Source organism: Peromyscus maniculatus, chromosome 18, assembly GCF_049852395.1.
Source record: "Peromyscus maniculatus bairdii isolate BWxNUB_F1_BW_parent chromosome 18, HU_Pman_BW_mat_3.1, whole genome shotgun sequence".
In the NCBI taxonomy this organism is placed as follows: Eukaryota; Metazoa; Chordata; class Mammalia; order Rodentia; family Cricetidae; genus Peromyscus; species Peromyscus maniculatus.
In genome coordinates, this window is record NC_134869.1 from 40,502,158 (window position 1) to 40,525,701 (window position 23,544).

General features: G+C 43.6%; 1 protein-coding gene across 2 annotated transcripts in view; it reads left to right on the forward strand.

Annotated features, from left to right (window-relative positions):
• Ptprb (protein tyrosine phosphatase receptor type B) overlaps positions 1-23,544 on the forward strand; it is a 115,951-nt gene that overhangs the window by 5,855 nt on the left and 86,552 nt on the right. The window contains exons 3-4 of one of the 2 annotated variants that reach the window (XM_016007384.3): positions 3,920-4,173; positions 22,536-22,809. In XM_016007384.3, the coding sequence (XP_015862870.1) occupies positions 3,920-4,173; positions 22,536-22,809 (528 nt within the window). Of the gene's footprint in view, positions 1-3,919; positions 4,174-21,865; positions 22,123-22,535; positions 22,810-23,544 lie in introns of those variants that run through there. The other variant, XM_006988981.4, reaches the window with a different exon arrangement.

Consider the following 23,544-nt stretch of genomic DNA (forward strand, 5'->3'; position numbering starts at 1 on the left):
ATGGACCAAGGGAGGAAGAGGGGGAGATATCAGGGTTGCATTTTGGTTCATAGTGCGAATATCGCTAAAGCTAGACTAGAGTCACCCAGGGAACCTTAGAAATGCCGAGTTTGGGACCCACACCAAATCCACCGGATTGCAGTTTCTATTATAATAAGCAAACCTTAGAGGTGGCTCTAGTACCAATTATCTTTGCAACACTGCTTTAAAATTCACAAAACGTAGAAATTGGATGTTCAGGGTATAATTTCTCCAGCTTTTAAGTAGCAAAACTTAAAAAAATACAAACATGAAAATAAAGAGATATTGGATTTAAATATTTCTTTGGCTGAAAAGGAGAGAGGTGGCCTCAAATTGAAAATAGGTATGTTTGGTCCGAGTTATTTTAAAAATATATGAGGATGACTAAAGGCAATTGCAGCAGAAGATTGAGATTTTTGTCCATGTGAAAGCCAAAAGTATAGTTGGCTTTTTTCCCCTTCTCTTTTGGGGGCCTGCCACCCAACTCCCAAATAAATACACGGAAACTTATTCTTACTTATGAATGCCCAACCTTAGCTTGGCTTGTTTCTAGCCAGCTTTTCTAACTTAAATTATCCTGTTTGTATTTAACTATGTTTTACCTCTGGACTTTTTAACTCTTCTTTATTCTATATATTTTTCTTTCCTTCTTACTCCATGGCTGGTTGTGTGGCTGGGTGGCTGGCCCCTGGCTTCCTTCTCTCCTCCTTTTCTTACTCCTCTTTCTTCTCATTCTTCTTTTTTCAAGCCTACATTTCTCCTCCTGTTTATTCTCTCTGCCTGGCAACCCTGCCTATTCCTCTCTCCCACCTTGCTATTGGCCATTCAGGTCTTTATTAGACCAATCAGGTGTTTTAGACAGGCAAAGTAACACAGCTTTACAGAGTTAAACAAATGCAACATAAAAGAATGCAACACACCTTTGCATCATTAAACAAATATTTCACAGCATAAATGAATGAGACACCTTTTAAATTCATATTCCACAAATGCTGTATGCAACTGTAACATCTGCAATGCTATTTGAAGAACAAATCTCCAGAAGGTTTGATCATTTGTCTGGAGAGTCTAGTTTCATCCACTGATTGTGCATATTGACTAATTTTTTTTAAGTTCTTGCAATAAAAACTCGCCAGCCATTTTTTAGTGAAGGAAGCACAGCCTGATTTACAAAGAATATAAGTGCATGCTAGGTATTCTTAAGCTTGATTTAGGCCCTAACCCCATCATTGCTTTTTTAAAGGAGCCTGAGAACTAAAATTGTATTAGGTGGTCCTTAACTTAGAGAGTCAGCATTGGCCAAAGCTGGAAGCAATAGAGATGCTGATCTCCATCTGCTCTGCATCCCTGCGCTGGCAGATGCCTTTTGAAGGAGACACCTAAACTCTAGACTCTGAACTCCAGACTGAGAAATTAAGACTACTTCATAAGACAGTTGTGAAGAAGTCTCAGGTAGAACCATGGTTGAGTTTGGCATGAGAAAGCACCTTGAGCTAAATCTCCCCTCTGTGTGCAAAGTGTGTAACCCTGGCACGCAGGTGGCAACATCGCTAATGATATAAAAGGGAAAAAATAAAATATACAGAAAGAAGCATCCAGAAAGCTAGGGAAGTGTAGATTCAGTAGACATGTAAGGAAAGTTGCAGACAGTACATATGAATGCCCACTTACATTTGAATTTCAGATAAATTTTAAGTATAATAAAATAAATACTAAGTAAATGGTATGTAATATAGTTCTTGAATTGTTTACCAATACTATATACATATACTCAATTATACTAAAATATTATTACCTGAACTTCAAATTTAACTGGTGTCCAATACTTGTGTTTTGCCAAATCTGTCCAAACCTATCCACACACAAAAACCTCTGCACTGCCCTTGCATCTCAAGGAAAGAATGCTTAATCACCCTGGTCTCTTCATTAACTCTTGAAAGGATGTCTGTCTATATCTTGTTAAGTCATAAATGGACCTTTTCTATCCATCCCTTAACCACTCTTATTTACATACATTGCCATATGAAATGTGCTAGCCAGGTAAAATTAGAATGGGAAGGAATGAGACTCAAAAGAGGGGTAAGTAGAGTTGACTAGAAAGTATAACTAATTCCTCCTTTAAGAGGGGCCACTTGGCACATAGTAGCTGCCTAATAAACAGTTGCTTTATTAAATGAACAAGTAAAGAAGCTATGAGAAGTAAAACAGTTGCTCTGAGTCTTAAAGCCCCCACTCTTCAAAGTTAGCCTCCCTGATTCTGACAGGATTTTGTCGGGTTTATACACCTGACAAGGCAGCACCCCAAAGCCGGTGAAACATCCAGACACACTTATCAGCCAATGATTCACAGAATTTTCCCAACCCTTTCTTTTGTGCGGCTTTGCCCTAAAGTATTGCTCACAGTGACTCCAAAGCCCCCAGTAGCAGCAGTACCTGGGGGAGCATGTTAGAAATGTCAGAAGAGCATAGTTTTTGATTATGGCAAGGCGAACCAATGTTAGTTTGTTTTTCAATATAGAAATTTCATCCCATCCTGCTCATACATCCTAATCCACTAGCTGTTCTTCCAAAAGATATCTAACTTAGAAAATGCAACAGTCTTGCTGGGCAGTGTATGCCTTTGATCCCAGCATTCAGGAGTCAGAGGCAGGTTTGAGGCCAGCTTGGTCTACAGAGCGATTTCCGGCATAGCCTGGGCTTCACAGAGAAACATTGTCTCAAAAAAAGAAAAGAAAAAAGGAAAGGAGGGAAAAAGAAAGAATAGGAAACACAATAGTCTCATGATTGAAGACTCACAGAATTAAAAACACACCTCATCAATAGATGGTATGTTATGGCTAGACAGGAGCAAGACATTCTGATGTGCTGTTTGAAAGTCAGCGATAAGTAGGAATGTACTGCATATCTCAAAAAGCTAGAAGGAGATTCTAAATATTTACACCATAAAATTTGAAAAGATATTTGAGGAGAGAGATGTGTATAATCTGTTTTAAACACTATACAATATGTGCAGGAATTTAAACATCACTAATACTCCATTAAAGGATAACTTTTGTGTTTTTATATATTAGTTAAAATAAATTAAGGACACAAATGTTCCTATCATAAATGTTTGTACTATGGTTAAAGAAATAAACAGCATTAACTGCCCCACCCACCCACCCAGGGAGCCTCTGCTCTTCATGATGCAGTTAGGCAAATCACTAACCGTGAGTCTCAAAGCATTGTTTTGGGAAGCTGATGAAAGCTATGACTGCCCCCACCAGAACTGTAATAATACGAATTTCATCTGATCAGAAGTCTGGGTAGATCTTGGGAGATCCATGGACCACTCCTGAGACCGATTCAGTCATCTAGATATTCACAGAATGAATTGAACTCTGTCTTCTATGTGGAACTAGCCTATCCACACCGTTTTCATAACTCTGCCTCCACTATGTGAAATCGGCAGATGGAGCAAGGATGGGTGTATTGGGCAGGGCAAATGGACATTTTCCCATGCTGAGGGGATCTTGGATTTTTTTATACAACTAAATTTATCCACATACTCCTTATTGAAGGGACCTTCTTTTTACTATGTAAAAATTGTTTTTATATGGGACTGGGAATACATTAGTTAGTAAAATCCTTGCCTAGTCTAGCCTGCACCAAGCCCTGGGTTCGACCCCTGGCACTCTATACACCAGGCATGGTGGTCCACACATGTAATATCAATACTTAGGAAGGAGAGGCAAGAGGATCAGAAGTCCGTGGTCATTTGGCTACATAGCAAGCTCAAGATCACTCTGAACCATATGATATCCTATCTCAAAGCAAAATCATTTTGTGTGAAGAACTCGCATAAAATTCATAAAATGTGAGGATAATTTTTTTTGCCACTGTCCTTTCTTCCCCTCAGCTGGCCTGGGGACAGAAGTCGCAGTGCGGATTGCTAGAAACTCAGCTGCCCCACAGATCTCCACCGCTTTTAACACAGTTCCGTACAGCACTGAACACACAAGGAATACCACGGAGGTGTTCCTCAGGAACACTGCAGAGATCTACAGTCAGAGCAGCAGTAAGAGAGATCTCCCCAGTCTGCACACAGCTGGAACTACGGATGCATCCTGGAGTCCGTCGACGACTGCGTTTTTCTCCAGCACCACTACAGAGGTAAAAAGAGAGGGGTGGTATGGTTGTGCGCCGTCCCAGAAAGCCCTTCCCTTGAAAAGACTCGCTCTGTTCCAAGGACCACTGTGCACTGAGAAATCAGTCACTTTGTGTCTAAACGGCAAATTGTGTACATAAGCAGTTTTGGCTTATAATGAGGAAACCTTTGAAATCTTTGCATCTTGATGAGATGGAGATAATTGGGGTTGGCCGTGCTGTACCGGTACTCTTGTAGATTGGCATTTTGTGGACCAAAGTCAGGGTTCATGGTCTCAAACATAGCCTAAAACAAAGTAAATAGGCGTTGAGAGTGGTACTTTGCAGTTCCAAACCATTTATGCTCTAAGGGACAAGAATCACAAAGCAGTGGCAGATCCAGAATCGCGGTAACTGATTGGGACGATAAGATAAACAGGAGTCATGGCACCGCACGTCACCATACCTTGTGTGTCACCTACTTATGATCTCGGTAGTCCAACACAGTGACAGATGGGTCAAGTGAACGAACAGTGGTACTGGCAGCTCATGGGTGTTACCCAAATGTTCTCTCTGTTTTGAGCGTTCACATCTTTGGCTTTGCTTTCCTCTCGGAGGTTTGAACCATCATGGAGGTAATGATGGTGTAATTAGAACAGATGAGAGAGTTCAAGTTTGGAGAACACAGGGATATCTTGATGGGAGAGCACTTAGGGCCCGTGCCTGGGTGAAGCTCTGAGTTAATCCAAAGCACAAGCCAGCAAAGGAAAGGTCCACACTTCACTTGAGAGTGTAACTCTTCCCTAACAGGCTACCCAAATAATTCAAAGAATGAAAAATCCCAATATCATCCAAATGACATCCACCCAATTGGATCTCTCATTGCTTTTGCATTGTATTGAACCTAATATTGCATATGGTCTCCAGCTACTGAGCACATATATCATCATTGATCACAAAACAAATACAGTGAGGACGTTGAATGACTCCTGGGACTTTATTTTTGGGTCCAGTTTTCCGTTGCCATAAATCTTGCCTCTGACCTAGTTCTTTCCCTATCTGTAAACAGGAGTTAGGAAGGCCCAGTTGCTTTTTGGAAAACTCTTTACATCATTTTCAAGCATAGACCTCAGCCTCTACCCATTACTATAAATATCTATGCCAAGAACACAAACTCTAAATCTGCCTTTGAAGGTCAGCTGTGCCTCCCACATCCCCCCACCCAGCTGAGGCATAATAGAAAGAGGAAGAGGGGTGCAGTTAAAGTAAAAGCTACTTTGACTTCTACCCACCCCTCAGCTCATTGTGGTCTCACAGCTGTTAGCTTTGGAAACTGGGAAAAGAGGACATGAGATAGGAGAGCCGTGACTTCAGGAGACCCCAGTACCCGCCCCCCCCCATGATCAGGGCTCTCCCTAATTCTTCGGCTCCTTAGCCATTCCATCCACTAGTGTGAATGAGGTATTTGCCACTTGCTTTTGAGAATGAATACTCACATCTTTATTTTGGCTGCATAAGCCTCAACAAAAAACTCGCATCCTACCATTAATTTAGCAGAGCATTCATTCACATTTGAACTTGATTACCCATAACAGTACAGAAAAAAAATAAGTATATCAAATAAGACACATTGAATGAGGACTACCACAGAAACTTATCTACCTAAATAATAGAAGATGGCCTTTTACCATGAAAAGGATAGTCTATCATTCTGCTCAGGTCCGACATTATGAAGCATAGAAATAGGTTCAAAAGTTGGCCAGGCTCTGCAAAAGTATATTCAGAACCATCAGCAACAGAGTTGGGTAGATGTACCACTGGTTGGGTAGATGTAACCCTGTGTGACAGAGCTCATAGGCTCACCACCCCGCCAGCAGTATTTGTAGCCTTAGATCACAGCAGACACAATGGTGAGGGTTTTATTGTTGTTGTTGTTTGTTTTGTTTTGTGGGCTTGGGGGGGGATATTTTATTCGGTTGTTTGGTTGGTTATTTGGTTGTTTGGTTGTTTGGTTGGCTGGTTGGTTGGTTGGTTGGTTGGCTGGTTAATTGGTGGTTTGGTGGTTGGTTTGGGATCTCATTTCTAGAATGAAACCAACGGCAGTGTTTGTATGAGCTCCTAGATGAGGCACCCAACATGACCAGTATCTCACCTCTGACTTTCTTGAAGTTCAGGCAAAGTATTGACTGTGCCCTGGGAAGTGAGAGTGGAAACTCCCTGCTCTCTCCAAAGGCAGTTTCTCCAAGTGCAGCTTTCAGAATTCTGAGCTCTAGCTGTCCTTCTGAGTTCATTATAAAACACTGGAATTTGAGACTTTGAAAAGTAACACAAGTCGCTTACAACTTGGAGAGTAATTTTGACAAAAAGCGTCAGAAGCATATAAGAGTAAAATAGTTCAGCTCAATTGTTGGAAATTGTATTGAAATCTCTTTTAGCTATTTTCTTTATTACACAGCATCTGGTTTGTGAGGGTATTGGACTGAGGATTGTAACTGAGCTGTATCGGGGGTGTTGTTTTTGAGTGAAAACAAGGTCTTGTGACTAAAGCACCTGAACAAAATAGTTCAAGATTTGGGGGAAAGAAAGGAAAGGTTTGGAGTGGGATAGAGCAGAACAAGACAGAATGGAGGCGAGGGTAATGATGCAGAATGAAATGGGAGAGAGTGGACAGGGGTGGACTGTTCTGGAGTGGACTGCAGTGGAGTTGGTTGGGTAGGTGGTTCCTCTATTGATTCATCCTAGGCTCACAGCTGCAGCTGCATTCAGCATGGGAAGCCAGCAGGACTCTAAGATCAGCACTCGGCTCATTTGCATGACTAGCATTCAGCATTGGCTATAAGCCGGCCATCTAGGCTCACCTCATGACCTCGCATCCTCTAGTAAACAATACCAGCTTCCCTTTCATGATGGGAAGTCAGTCCGGCTTCATACAAGGCCAAAGGTAAAGGCTCAAGGATTCTAGAAGTATAGGCTCTGGAGTCACACAACACTACTTCTTCCACATTTAGAGGTTAAAACAAATTATAAAGCAGCCCAGATTCAAGGAATAGGGCAATAGACTCTGCTTCTTCATGAGAACATCAGCAAAATCATATTGCAAATATATATATTACATACACATTTATATATGTATAGTAAGGGATGAACCCATAACCATTAAACAAGACAACATACCTTATCACCATCACCATTGTGGTCATCACCATCTCTGTTTTGCAGACAACTAGCTGAACTATACAGAGGTTAAAACCCAAAGACTTGCTCAAAGGAAAAAATAGCAAGAGCATACACACAGAGAGAGAGAGAGAGAGAGAGAGAGAGAGAGAGAGAGAGAGAGAGAGAGAGAGAGAGAGTCACCGTATGCTCTAATATATAGTACCTATTCATCAAGGCAAATGCCAAGGAAGACATGTTTGAACTGCGGCTATCACTCTACATTAAGCACACAAAATAACCCTAAACTCACTCTTTAAGGATGCAGAGTGTTTCTTTTCTTTACCTTTCCTCTTTTCCTTATATCCTCCCCTGCCACTGTGATGAATTTGACTGTGGAAGGTTGTATACGTGGACCAGGACTTGGTCTCAAAGCTCTGTGGCTACTTCCTTCTCGGTCCCCCAACCTCCAACTCAAGACCTTAAGGGAATTAACAGATTGTGATGCAGAAATAAAGAACTAGGGCTTCCTTGTCAGGGAAACCTAGTCTGGGTCCTGGTGGTTTCTACTCAAGCCGTACTTCCTTCCTTGGAATGGAGATCACGATGGGCATTCGCCTACCTCACAAGGTTGAAAATAAAGATCTGATTAGAGGAATCACTTGGTACCCTAACCATACATAAGTGAGTATTTAGTAATGTTGGCTTCTTTTAGCCTTTGTTTTATCATTCATACCCTGGCTGACTCCAGGCTTCTGAGGAACCCAGATGAGCTGGCCCATTCTGCGAAAAAATGCTCCAGAAGGGATAAAGTGCTGACTATGCATAAAAACAAGGTTCTGATACCACTATCTACAAATCTTGCCTAGAGGCTCACGGCCTGCTTCCTCTCCCACCCCACCCTCGTGCTGGCCTGGGGAGGAGGAGCAGCGTTTCCTCAGTTTGTGAATAGCCATTGTGGTTCTGGGCCGAGCTTTCACAGTTCTGCATTTCCTTCCATTTGGCCTTCAAAGAGATCACAGCCAGTGTGTGTCTCCAAAGTGAGGAGGATGGTGCAGAAAGTGCCCTACAACCCCAGGCCACCTCCCTGACTGAGTCAGAGTTGCAGGGAGATAGATGGGCTACTGTCACCCGCTACTGTCACCAACGTTATGTAGACAGACTAAAAACAATACCCCCACTACCTAGAGCAGTGGTGCTCAACCTTACTCATGTTGTGACCCTATAATAAAGTCCTTCATGATGTGGTGACCCCAACCATCAACTTATTTTTGTTGCTACTTCATAACTATAATTTTGCTACTGTTATGAATTGTAATGCAAATAATCTGTGTTTCCCGATAGTCTTGGGTGACCCCTGTGAAAGGGTCATTCGACTCCCAATGGGGTTGTGACCTACAGGTTGAGAACCCATGGCCTAGAGGAAACCATGCAAGCCATCCTCAGAGCACCTACATGGTGCTTAGACTGTCTGTTATGAATAGAATCAAGTATCACAGACCATGAGACTGATACAATTCTTTTTAATCCTTGTTTTTATTATTACTAATTATGTGGGGAGGGCGGGGTACAAGCGTGTGAGTGCAGGTACCCTCAGACACCAGAGGTATCAGATCCCCTGGGGCTGGAGTTATGGGCAGCTGTGAACCACCCAACATGGGAACCAAACTCTAGTCTTCTGGTAGACCGGAACGCATTCTGAACAGCTGGGCTGTCTGCTGTCTTCCCAGCCCCCATGTTGAGACATTTAAAAAGTAGGAAGTAATATCGTTGTGGTATTTACATGTGTTTCCAAAGCCCCTGCCTTATAGTCAGCACCATCCAATCCCAATTCCGAAATGCAGTTTCTTGGTTCTTCAGTTAAAATGGATGATGGTCTGCTAATACTTTAGAATTCACCTGACCCCCCCCCCCCCGCCCCAGACTTAAAATCTCAAGGATTCCTTTTTATTTCCATTTTTTCTTTTAGTGACACGTAATTGGCTTGCCTTCCATTTTGTTCATACAGAGGCTGGGCTGATAATTTGTCACAATATAAGACACATACACACACAACACACAACACACACACACACACACACACACACACACACACACACACGTAAGATGCGGCCACAGAACATGCCATAAGTGTTGAGATGCTTGGCTGACGTGGCCGCATTTCTCTGGTACATTGGTGTCTCTGGGAAGATGAGATGTACTGGAAGCAGGGGCTGATGCAGTGAGAAGAGAGAATGAGAAAAGGAAGGGGAACTAATATCCACAGAGACTTTGCCAAATGTCAGAGAAAGCCTATGACCCTCAGCTCTGGCCATGACCCTGGCTGTCCTGGAACTCCCTCTGTAGACCACACTAGCCTCTGCCTCTGGAGTGCTGGGGTTAAAGGTGTGCCCCAGCAGCTACCCACAGAGCTTTTAAAGCTACAGCTGTAGGGTTCTGCTTCATACCCTTCGAAATCGGAATTGCCTGAAGTGGAAACTCAGAGCTTACAGCCTGAAAAAAAAGATCTCCCAGCGATTCTACTATGAGGCTGCATTTGTGATTGGTTGGGAGATAACTGAATAATCAGCTTGTTGAGGAAAAGTATTGAAATCGAGAAAAGAGAGAAAGCACTGCTGAGCTGCAGAGGCTGAGGCGGTCAGTCCCAAGGAAACATCAGACAAATCCGAGAGGAGGAAACCACTACAGAAAAACAGCTGGAATCGCTCAAAGAACTTGATGCTGCGAAGTCCATGTCACGAAACTCCAGGATGTTCCAGACCTAAGGCCATGAAGAGACTTAGCAATTCAATGTAATACAGGATCCTCTACTTAAAAGGGGGCGGGGGATACTAGAAGAGACATGACTGGGATTGTTGGCAAAATTGAAATATGAAACGTGGGTTTAAGTTTTGTATCAGTTTGAAGATCTTTAATTTAGTGATCTTATTAAGATTGCAAACTTAATTCAGGATGTCCGCCATCTATCTGAGATAGTTTAGGTAAGTGTATTTTATTTACAGAGAGAGGAGACAGAGAGAGAGTTGGGAGGCTCAGAGAAGTGTTGTAGAAACTCTGGATACAAACGTTACAGTTGACCTGTTCATGTACAATTATTTCCAAATCATTATTTTTAAAATAAAAAGAACTCAAGGAGATGTTTGCTGGGCAGGCTTTCGGAGTGTGGCATCCACAGGAAGCAGCTGAATTACAGTTAGGCCAGTGGCTCAGATATACCAAGATGCTTCTTCTTCTTCTTCTTCTTCTTCTTCTTCTTCTTCTTCTTCTTCTTCTTCTTCTTCTTCTTCTTCTTCTTCTTCTTCTTCTTCTTCTTCTTCTTCCTCTTCGAGAACTGGGGTGAGTGCAAGAGGGGCTTGGGGGTTGCTGGGTGGAAGAAAAGGAGGAGCGATTGGCATGCACAATAGGGAAGAAATGAGATGAATTTGCAAAAACAAAGAAAAAAATGTCAGTGAAGCCAAAACTCAGAACTGGCGCTGAGCCTCGTGATAAGTATGAAGATAAGATAGACACCCTGGGAAGACGTGCTAAGTACTGTAAATCTCTGCAGTTTACCCCGGCTGACGGCTGCACCCTCCGATTCCACACACAGACTAACAGCTCTGAAACCCAGTCACTGTAGAATATGGTTTAAAAAAAAAAAAACCTAACTGGAAGGAGAAACACTATGAATTCCAGGAGCCATTACTGGAGGAAGCCATGACTGTTTCCATATGTACCTCCCACGCTTGAAGGGAGCTGGTAGCCACATGCAGAACCATCACTAGGTCCAGAGGAGAGCTTCCTCCTGCAGATACTTTGGTTTGGGAGCCAGGGACACCCATGTTCTGTGCTGTCTCCTATTTCAGATCCCTCATAGATTTGGGCCAATGAGCAAGCCATCGGGTATAGCCTTGCGAGATGCCTGCTGTCCAGGCTGTGTGCCTGTGGCCTTCTGTGTGCTCTTCTCTGTCTCTGGGATTGGGGATGTGAGGGAGAAAGAAAGCAAAGCTATAGACAGAATTCGGCACGTGCATACATTGCTGGGGGTTCTGATCTTGGTGTCACAAGCAGGAATTTCAGGAGTGTCTCTTCATTACCGAAAAGCACTAATCCTCACAGAGTGTCTATTCCTCCAGAACAACGGCTTCATGGATGCCATTTCTTCTAAAGCTTGGGGGCTAGGTACCAGATTCTGTGGTGCTGAGAGTTCTGATTCTACACTGAGATGAGTGAGAATGTTATTTTGTGTAAGATTCACACAAAATTCTTAGCCACGCCCTCGTTTAGTGGAAGAGTATACAGATTTATTCTGTCAAGTCACCATGACCTGGGGATGTGGAGAGGGTGATGAGGAACAGGGATCCTTCCTTCAAGGGCTCTATAATCGGGCTGATAGTTTTAACATTACATTTGTGGAAAACATGATAAGGTCTTTTGATCTTCTGCCTTCATCACTGTCAGACCAACCCTCAGGGATCTCGGGGATTTTCTGAGTCTGTCTCACCCAGGAGAGAAGGGTGGGGTCAGGCAGATATGTTGAATTAGAGATAACCAAGAAACAGGCAGAATGTAGGACCACTGTGCTTCTATCTTTTTATTTTTTTTTTGAGTCAAAATCAAGTGTGTTTTTTTTTAACAAGGAAAAGATGTGATTTTTCCCAGTATTTGCCTTCTTATTTTGATTTTTAAAGTGATGTTAAGATCGTGTTATAAATGCCAAAGATCCCCCTGGGTTAACCAAATTATAAGCCTCGCTGTGGTGATATATTGTGTACCCTAATAGACTTGACTGAAGATCAGAGGACAGAACAAGCCACTAGATTAAACATAGAGGCCAGGCAGTGGTGGCACACTCACCTTTAATCCTAGCACTCAGGAGGCAGAGATCCGTCTGGATCTCTGTGAGTTCCAAGCCACCCTGGACTACATGAGATTGACTCAGTCTAGGAGAGAAACAGAGCCAGACAGTGTTGACACACACCTTTAATCCAAGTACTGGGAAAGTTGAGACAGGAAATGGTATGTGTGGGTGGAGAAAGGTATCTAAGGTGTGAGGAGACAGGAACTCAAGTCTTTTGACTGAGGAAGGCTTTTCAGGCTGAGGAGTGCTAGAGGCAAGTGGTGGTTTGTTCCTTTGTCTCTCTGATCTTTCAGCATTCACCTCAATATCTGGGGTAAAATATGTCTTTGGTTTCCCATCTTAAGCCGCTAAAGAAGCGAAAGGCTTTGTTTGTTTAGCTTCTCTTTTTTCATTTGTTTTACATTTATTTATGTTATATGTCCGAGTGTTTTGTTTGCATGTGTGTATGTACACATGCATGCCTGATACCCAGAGGCCTGAAGAGGGCATCATATCTCCAAGAACTAGAGTTACCAATGGTCATGAACCATCATGTGGGTGATAGAAAAGAACCATCAAGTCTTCTGCAAGAGCAACAGGTACTCTAGCTGATGAGCCATCTCTCCAGCCCCATTTTACTTTTTCTTTTAAAACCAATCTTATCTTATGCCCAGTTTTATTTATCTACTGTCAAGGATTGGGTGAATAGATTTTGTGAGTATCACAGTCTAGCTCCTGAAGCCTTTCTGCCTAGAAGCCATGCACACACTGACTGCCCTGTGAGAAGCATCGCCACCCTGACTTGCCTTACCTGTGAGCAGACTCATTTCTTGGGGTGGGTGGTGGCAGCTGTGGTGTTGGTAAAGATGCAGCAGAAGCCTGGAGCTTGAGGAAGTGGTTCCCTTAGAGTCACTGCTGTTTGTAAATCATGTGACTACCTTTGGCTACAGTACTAGGATGAAAGCTACCCAAAGTCTATTTCCTCCCAGCTTAAAAAAAAAAAAAAAAGGATCAAAAAGGATAAGAAATTAGTGTAGAAAATAAATACCAAGCGTACTGGCTAGTTTTGCATGTCAACTTGACACAAGCTAGAGTCATCTGAGAGGAAGGAGCCTCAGTTGAGGAAATGCCTCCATGAGATCCAGCTGTAAGGCATTTTCTCAGTTAGTGATCAATGGGGGAAGGCCCATGGTCATGGGTTCTATAAGGAAGCAGGTTGAGCAAGTCAGGAGAAGCAAGCCAATACGCAGCTCCCCTCCACGGCCTTTGCATCAGCTCCTGCCTCCAGGTTCGTGCCCTGTTTGAGTTCCTGTCCTGACTTCCTTCAGTGGTGTACAGCAAATGTGGAAATACAAGCCAAATAAACCCTTTCCTCTCCAACTTGTTTTTTGGTCATGGTGTTTTGTAGCAGCAATGGAAGCCCTAAGACACCTTAAACCCTTAAAGATGTGTTGAAGAGCCTACTGATAACTATTCCCTCATCCTTCCTTCCAGGATGTAGAAAATCATGGCATGGCCACCAGTCTGAGTAGCTGTCAAATGCCTCTCGTGCTGATCTACTGAACAGCTTTGTTTGGAGAAAAATGCAGTGTGAATTCATTGTCATTTGAATGTTCTCAGAAAGATATTCTCATCTGTGGACTCCATTATTCTTAGTATTACTGAGTACTCAATTCCCATGGTTTATCTTAATGTTTCTTGTAGAATATTATTTTACTATTAACAATTATAGGTCCTGACATTTCTGGCCCTGAGCTGGGAATGGCACTGTGCATGTAGTACATGCCTTCTCTTTCCATCCCTAAAACTGTCCTCCAAATGTTTTTGTTATTTCCTGGAGACTCATGATCTAGGAAGTTTATCTAGAAAGATTTCTTCAAGTACTCCAAATTGTATCTCTAGATACAGAACAGGATGGTCATGACTTTTTAAAAATAACTGTTCATCGAAATTATGCTTTCTTCTATTTTAGTGCTTCTCCTTTGAAACTCGTGACACTTGCTGCAGGTTAAAATTGTGTTGTTTTTACAATTTTCTATTGAGGCAATACAGTGAAGAACAGAAAAGTACTTGCTATCTTGTGGTTGGTTTTAGTTGACACATCTGCCTGCTTGCTATACCTTCTTTTAAAAATTATTGTAGTTTCCTAGGTAGAGCATTTGTATAGCCTAAGCGAGGCCCTGACTTATATATTAAGAACCACATTAACTTGGCCTGGTTGTGCATGCCCATAACACTAGCACTCAGATGGTACAGGCAGGAGGATCAGGAGTTCAAAGTCATCCTCAGCTACGTAGACAGATCAAGGCCATGTTTTCATGATGCCCTGTCTCTAAATAAATAAAGACATTGCATGAGATTTGAATAACAAAAAATACTTTTAAAGAGTCATGGTTACCTGCACAAGACCTGCACAAGAGGAAGGCAATCAAAATCCCAGCATGATAAACATTATGGTTGCACAGTTATATTTTTGTGGGACCCCCTAACAGCAGGAGTTGGGGATGTCTCTGACTCTTTGGCCTGCACCTGGGACCCTTTTCCTCCTACCAGGTCGCCTCACCTGGCCTTGATATGAGGATCTGTGCCTAGTCTTATTGTAAGTTGTTTATGCTGTGTTCAGTTTATTGCCCTATTGCCCTGGGAGGCCTCCTTTTTTTTTTTTTTGAAGGCAAGCAGAGGAGGGGTGGATTTGGGGTTTGGGTGCTGAGCACTGGTAGAGGGGAAGTGAGTGGAGGAAATAGTGGTTGGGATGTAGTGTATGTAAATAATTAAAAAATTTTAAAAACTCCCAGCAAGGGTTGTGGGGGAGCTCACATGGCTCACATCTAGTTGAGGAGTTGTTGACAACTGAGGGCTGTTGGTGGAAAAGAAAGTCACTTTTCTCTGGCAGATGGCCACACTGATAGGTTGTACATGCCCACCTATAGATGGCTCCACGACCATGTATATAAACGAAGCACTAATTGGATTTGATGGTTATTGCTTTAAAAAATGATAGAGGGCATGAAATTAGGAGAGGGTCTAGGGAGAGATGGAGGGCAGCATTGATCAAAATATATTGAATACGTGTATGGAATTCTTAAAGAATAAACTTAAATACACACACACACACACACACACACACACACACACACACACACACACTTCTACAGACTTGGTGAGCAGGCCTGTATAAGCCCATCTACTCCACTCAGAAGCCAGAGCAAAAGGGTATAAATACAAAGCCTTCTCGAGGTATGGAGCAAGTTCAAGGCCAGCAAGGGCAACTTAGCAAGCCTCTGATGAAAAAAAAAATTTTTAAGAAAAGTAAATACAGAATTAGAATAAAAATCAGAAGCAGAGCACGTGTTGAGCATGTGCAAACCCCTGGGTTTAATACCCAGTACTAGAAAAAAATAAATTCTTCCTAGAAGGAATGGCATCAGGCTGGTCTTATGCCTAACATTTGGTGTCAAATTAAGTTGTGTTTCCAAGTCTTTTTCCTGCATCATCCACGCTGAATTTTTCATGAAGCATTATAAATATCAAGACAGGCACGATATTTATTATAAAATTAACTAATTTATGAATTCTAAACTTGTTCAAGACCCTCTAAATAGTCTGTGACACATCTTGGAAAGAGAGAAATCAGTGGAATTGGAGAGGAATCAGGAAGAAGGGCGAGTTAAAATTAACTCACCTAATAATAAAATTTTGGTTGAAGGTTTATCAGGGAGCAATCTGAACTGGAGTCTGAATAACTCTTCCCCACCGACTAGCACAGACGGTTTGTTAAAACACAAACTGTTTCCTCCACCCGCTGCGTTACTGATTTCTTTAGGTCCTTTTAGATCGGGCCCCATAATATGAATTTCTAGCAAGGTCTCAGCTAATCACTGATGCTACCCTGTCCTCTAAGAGCGTTTCTCCTCCTCATCTTCTTCCTCTCCCTCTTCCTCCTCGTCTCCTATTCCATTTCCTTTCCCTCCTCCTCATCACTTTCCTCCTCTTCCTTCCCTTCCTTTCATTTTGTGTTCTCCCTCTTATCTCTTCCCACTTTTCCCTTCTTTCCTTCAAAATCAATCTCTTCCTGTTTTATTCTTTCTCCCTCCCATGTTTTCTTCCTCCCTGTATGTTCCACACCCCCCCATTCCTCCTTTTCTCATTCAGCACAGCATTTAAAACATGCATCAAGGCCATACTTGCAAGAGCATGTTAGAGAATTTACTCACGTAACAGCATTTACTGAGCAGCTACACAGACCCAGTCATTCTCTCAGAAAATATTTGCTGAGATTCTACTGTATTCTGAACCCTGTGCAGAAAGAAAAACCAAAACTCTATCCTAAAAGAACTTCTCAAAGGACCGAAGACACAGTACTCAAATATGTAATTATATTATTGCCACACATTATTGCTCTGAATTAAACAAATGGGTTGTGAGGGGGGAAGTATGAAAAGCACGTCTTCCTTATGATGTCTGATGTGCGTGGAGGAGGAATCTTCAAAACATAAGCCAGAGCCTGGCTCTGAGCAGGTGCTTAGTCACGTTTGCTGAGGGAAAGCGTGCACCTGAAGAGAGGAAGCAAGCAGGAGACAGACAACAAGGCAGAGCCAGGCAATGAAGGTCCTGGGTGAGGTCCATGGCCTTCAGTCTCTCATAGGAGGTTTGCTTGCATTAATTTTTCCAATCCACTTCGCTTCCCCTCTATCGCAGAAGTTTCTGTTTCACACCCTGGCCAGTCCCTAGTCTACAGTAGCTCACCTCCTTCCTATTGAGACATCAGATGATGTCATAGGCACCATCCAGCAGGCACATTCCTGTGTGAGTGTAAACCCTGCTGGTGGAATGCTTAGAACAAGTTACTGGTTAGAGAAGATAAAATATAATGGTGGTGTGCTCAGTGTGCTGTGCCCAGACTCATAACACCCTTGATGTGTGGACGGGAAACTGGTGAGAGAGCCAAGAAGTGAAGGTGTTCCAGGCAGAATTGAAGCAGTGGCCATCCCTGGCTAGGTCTGAATTTCCCTGGGGAATGGCCTTACCCTGGGATAAAGAAAGATGTGGGGACCTTGTGCCATACTCAAACCAAAGTATGTGAAGAGCCACCACACAGCTAACTCCATCATGAGGCAACTGAGATTTTGGGGATGCAAAAGGTACACCCCAACTCTACCCCAGCCATTGTGGTAAAAACAGATGTAAAAGAATAGACACTAGATCACAGATGGGCTTATTGGGACTTAAAGTCCAGAGGAACATTCTGCACATTGGGCTTTTTTAATCTGTGGCTCCTGGTACATTGTTCCTATAATCCTTGCAATTTCTTATGTCATTTGAATAATAAACATGTATTTTGTTAAAATATTCGACTTAGGTCCCTGAAACAGCTCTAAGTAGATACAGGTCAAGCAATGTTTTTCAACCATACCTGAGTCTTTGTGAATGTGAATTTTAGAGGCACCACTGATAAACACTTAATAGGGGTGAAGAGACTGGGAGAACTGATGGATGCTTGGAAGGGGTCTCATAGAGGAAGAAAAGGGTTGAAGGTTGAGTTCATTACCAGTGGCCAATGATTCAGTCAGCCCTACTTCATGTAATATCTATAAATACCAGGTGCCCAAGGTTGAGGGCTTCCAGGAAGGTGAGAAGGAGCACATCCCTATGCTCCCAAGTGTGACATGCTCCCGACCCCAAGGGGATGGACGATCCTGTGCTCAGGACCTTGCACACCTTGCCCTATACACCTCTTACAGAGCTGCTTACTTACATCTTTAAGTTGCTCTTTGCAATAAGCAAATAAGTATGAAAAATATACAAAGAAATAAAGTCACCATTCCCAAACAGTGGTTCTTGCCCCTGGTGACTGATGAACTCAGCATCAGTGTTCATAATATAACAAGATCTATGCCTTAGTTGTGAGCTTGTAAGCCATGACTGTGTTAACTCAAACACGATTGTTACTGTGGACGTTTTATCACCATTTTTAGAAGACAACTGTCTAGTCAGAAGCAGCCACGCCCTTCCTGTGGAGTCTGGGAAAGGTTTCCTGATGGCAAAGAGTAAAGGTTAAGCCACTGTCAAAGTACAGAATGACTGATCCCCATTCCTGGAATGCAATGACTTCTAAAAGTAAAATGCAGGGTCACATTATAGGAAAAATGGGCTCAAAAGCCGTTGAGGAATTCCAAACAGAGAGCAAATGAGAAACCAGTCAACATATCTATACTTTGCACAGAGTATCAAACGATCTCCATCCAAAAGGTGACCTTGGGCACATAATCCTGTGCTCCTGGAAACTGTAGCCACATTTGCAGATTTGCAGATTAACACTGCCGCTGTGATTCCACTTTTAAAATTTTTTATTTGTTTATTTAATATGTGTGTGAGTGTTTTGTCTCCAGTTATATCCCATGTACCACATGCATGCCTGCCTGGTACCCATGAGGTCAGAAAAGCATCAGATTCCCTGGAAGTGCAGTTAAGGATAGTTGTGATTACCATGTGGGCTCCAGGAACTGAACCCAGGTCCTCTACAAAAGCCACAAGTGATCTTAACTACTTCTGCAGCCCTGTGTTTTCAAAAGGAAAAATATAGTCATTAAGAGTCCAAGTTTAAGCCGGGCGGTGGTGGCGCACACCTTTAATTCCAGCACTCGGGAGGCAGAGCCAGGCGGATCTCTGTGAGTTTGAGGCCAGCCTGGGCTACCAAGTGAGTTCTAGGAAAGGCGCAAAGCTACACAGAGAAACCCTGTCTTGAAAAACAAAACAAAACAAAACAAACAAACAAAAAAAAAGAGTCCAAGTTTAAGTCGAAACTATTGTCTCTCATTACACATTAATTTTTATGGGCTACTTAGAACCCACAAAGTATTGGAAGCTCTGTGGTCAGCCTTGAGATGATAAAGGTAAAATAATGATAAATTAAAAGTCCGAAGTTATATACCTTTGGAAAAGAAATGTTTGTAACTACTGGTCCTTCCCATCATGTACTGATATGATCTTCAACTATGTTGAGGATATTAAAAAATGACTTAAACTCAATGATTCTAAATAGACATGTTCATCATTGATAGCTCAAAAACAGATTTAAAAAACAGGATTTCTTATTTTCCAAATTCTTGGTCCTGGGAGCACTCTTGGCAGGTTCTTGGGAGCACTCTTGGCCGGGTTTCTGTTAATTTGGAAGCATCTAAGCAGTAGTGTTGGGAAGGTTTTTCTCACAGTCCCTGTTTGCTCCTTTTCAAATGTCTTCAGGTATATTCATCTAAGTGATAAGGAAGGATTATCAGATATATTAGAAAGCTTCGTCAGAAAGGATGCAGCATGTTAGTGAATGTGTGTGTGCAAGTGTGTGTGTGTGTGTGTGTGTGTGTGTGTGTGTGTGTGTGTGTGCACTTGGGAAAGATAGGATTTATTAAAGATTTCCAGAGGACAGTGAATATTTAATATATTTAAGTGGGAAGACTTCAAATCAATAAAACCAATTGGAAACGATGACAAAGAAAAGCATAAACATCAGGAATTAGTAAGTGGGGCCTATGCAATGAGTAACTTTACAAGAGAACCAAAAATAAAAACAAAAAGAGAAATTGATTTGGATGCACCTGTTGCTATACAAACTAACACTTGCTCAAATGAGGTTTGCCAAGCTGCTTTTACATTTGTGATTGTATCATAGTTCTCTATGCGACGCCTTTAGAACATTGCTCTTCTTTGACTGGGGTAGCCTAGTTCTCTGAATACAGAAAAGTAAGAAAAAGTAAAGAGGAATGAGCTGAGTAACTTCACTTAAGACTCAAGGTGGTTGGTGCTTGTAATGAAGCACCCGGCTAATGGAGGAGAGAAGCAGGCTATGGGTGATGAGACAGGAAGGTCTGCCAGGCTGTGGAGGATGCTGGGTAGAAAATACAGAGAATGAAAACTTATTTAGGGAGACAAGCACCCTGGGTAAAGAAACAAGACACGTTGCATTTTCCCAAAGCACACAGGTGCTCGATGCTTGGTGAGTGCCTGCTGACTTACAAGGGAGATTTCAGACCTGTATGTATCTACCTCTATAAGCCCCGAAGTCTCTGGAAGGGAACAAACTCAGCTTTTCGTGAAGAAATATCGACAAGCATATCTTCTAGAAGAACTAAAGTAATTTTCACTTTCTTCAAGTTTTCTTCTTTCCTTCAAAGTGAGTACAGGAGACATAAGCAGCTGACAACCTAAGTTCATCCACTCTGTAATATATGTGCGGGAGTGGGTGTCCTAATCCTTCGGTGATTTGAAATGTGGTGTAATGATCCATGAGAGACAGTTATTGACAACGCTGATTAAGCCAATTAAGACTTTTGAGTCTTTTATTAATGGCCAGACCAAGAGGGGGGGTCACGACCCTGGAAGTCTCTTGGTGGCCCCGCTCAGGCATACAGCATTTCCAAAGACAAAACCCACAAAGACACATCAAAGTTAGAATATCTAGGGTCAGAAAATCTTAAAATGTCCATTTCTACCAGAGCATAATAGTCATTTTAAACATAACTTGCCAATTATTTTGGCTAATACATCTGGAACCATAGTCAAGGCATGAGAATCTCAAATGTGTTGCCAAGGCAGACCTGACGGTTTGTGGGGAGAAGGTGTAGGGGGCTAAGAACTACTATCTTAAGTAAACCCAAAATGGAATCAGAACAGGATTTGACCTCACCTTAGTCGTTTCAGTGGGGTCATATCTCCTTTTAAGCACCTCAGAACCTTGAAACCATAAAACTGGCTACAAGGCTTCACTGTTATCACCTGTGTACCATTAAGTACTTTTTTGCTTTTTAGATAGAGTTTTTCTCGAACCTACTTTGAGACACACATTTCTTCAGGTTATAGGACAGTTGTGCTGACAGTTGGCGTGGGAAACACCGTGCCTACGTCTTTGGAAGGTGTGGGAAGCTGAGTTACGGGAGTGTTTCCCACTGAACTAAGCTGATATTCGTTTCTTCTGCCCGGTGGGGATGACAGGACCTTCGATTGGATGGTCGGTGGCGACATTGCTTGCTGGGGGCTTGAACATGTCGCTGACGATTATTTTGTTGTCAGTTCACAGTATTTCCCTAAGATTTAGGGAGAGCCCACAGACCTATGCAAGCAAACTGAGAGACAGGGACGGGAGAAATGAAGGTCGTGTTGATAACGGCCGGGCTCGATGAGGGTCTTTTCTCCGGCTGATGTCAAAAGGATGTGGACAGTGACAAATGAGTGTTTTGAGGTGAGAAGGGCTAAAGCCCTCTAATAAAAGGCTTCAGGAAAGAGTGTGGGCGACCCAGGGAAATGTGCTCCGGTCAAGTTTAAGCCTGGGAAAAGAGGCCCTGGAGAAAGCAGATGAGAAAGGATAGGAAGGAAGACGGGGAGGGGGACGCTGGGTGTGGAGAAGGGACGGGGGGTGGGGGGACACTGAAAAGTGAGAGGGCTCAAGCACCGTTTAAGGCTATGCCGACAGAGCTGAGGACCACTGAGAAGGAAAAAAGTGAAAGTCCAGGAGGAGGAGAAAGCAGAGCCCCGCGGCCCCGGAAGGGACCCTTGGCCGAGGAGGCAGCGGCAGCGGAGGCAGGGGAGGGGGGGGGCAGCTTGGCTGGCCTCGGGCCCCCTTGGCAGCCTCAGGCGTTGGCTCCTCGGGGCTCCCTCCCTCTCCGGAGCATTGTTCCTTTGCCGGGAGACAAGGAAATTGCCTTTTGATTGCGGAAGTCCCGGACGGGGCTTGGGGGCGAGGCAGCACGGGTCAGAATGGCAGCGTGGGAAGGGCCGCGCGCCGCGGGTCCCCGCCGCCTGTCGCGTCCGCAGCCCGCCCCGGGCGGCAGCAGAAGCAGCTGCTGCCGCAACCCAAGCGCCTCGCCACCGGCTCCCAGGGAAGCGCGCTGCGCCCACGGGGGGCGCGCTGAGCGCGCAACAAGTGGTACCCGAGGTAGCCTGGCTGTCCTCCCAGCGAGATGCTGAACCATGGAGCCGCACTGGCCTTGTGGATCACGCTGAGCCTCCTGCAGGTGAGCGGGCAGGCAGGGGTTGGGGATGATGCTCTGATCCCCCCTACTAAGAACCAAGTCCATCCTCTTTCCAGCCTCCAGGCTGCACTGCTAGGCGGAAAGGAACAGAAACCTCATGTTTCTATGTAGGAGAGTCATCCTTTCCCGAAATTCTGCCATCTACCAAACTGACAGCTCAACCTGCTGTCAAGAAAGCAACCTTCGGTCTCCAGATGCTCCTGGGGGAGGTGGAGCACCTAGGGTGAAAGTTGCCTGCCATCCACTTCCCCTGTGAGCCCTTTCCTGGGTTGGAGGATGAGGGGACAACTGAGGCTGGGCGCCAGGGGTGAGGACAGGTGACTCCAAGAGGTGGATATATGTCTCTAGGCAGTACAGACTGTGGGCTTAATCTGTGCTCTCTGATCCTTTTGCAGGCTGGACTGGCAGAGCTAGAGAGATGTAACTTCACACTGTTGGAGTCCAAGGTCTCAAGCTTGTCAGCGTCTATCCAGTGGAGGACTTTGGGGTCACCCTGCAACTTTAGCCTCATCTACAACAGTGATACCTCAGGGCCCGCGTGGTGCCACCCCATTTGGATAGACAACATCACCTATGGATGTAACCCTGAGGATTTACAAGCAGGAACCATCTATAACTTCAGGATTGTCTCTCCGGATGGAGAAGAGAGAACTCTGGTCTTACAGACAGGTAAAGAAAGTGTCACAGGTGTAACGGGATGGCCAAGCTACTCTAAGCTGAGCCTTGCCTCTTCATACTGGGGCTTTCATTTGATCTTTAGGCATTTAAAAAGTGTGTGTGTGTGTGTGTGTGTGTGTGTGTGTGTGTGTGTGTGTGTGAAGATATTGGACCAGGAGTTCTATTTGGCTGCGACCTGGTCAGAGCAGCTTACTTGACTCTTGGAGCTGACTAAACGGCCCCTGGAAGGGGAGGAAGTGGGCAGAGGGAGTATTTTAATTGATGTGGTCTGAGCTTCCATCGTGTTAAATTGCGACACACCAGAATCATCTTAAGTAATTGTTTTGATACTAAATAATGGAGTTGTGATGATTAAGGATATGTTTGGTTGTGTTTATAGGGTGTGTGAACCAGGACATAAAATCTTCAGGAATAAAATAGTACTATTTATAGGGAAAGTTGGAAAAGTCCCTTGAAATGAGGGTGCAAAAGTGGTTTTCTGTGTCTTGAGGTACACAACAGTAGAGAACATTCTTTGGCCACTCTGAACTTCGAACCAATGATTTCCCAGCACCTCCTTCCATGTGTGGGTGCTAAGTCTCTCTTGCCTCCACTCTCTTATCTGTGAAATGAGAGGCTGGATGGTGCTTCAGACCCAAGCTGTTCCCACCTGCAGAGGCTGCCACGGGCATTTACCTCACCGGAGTCTTAGCCTGTGAGGGTGCCACAAATTCCCCAATTCTTTGG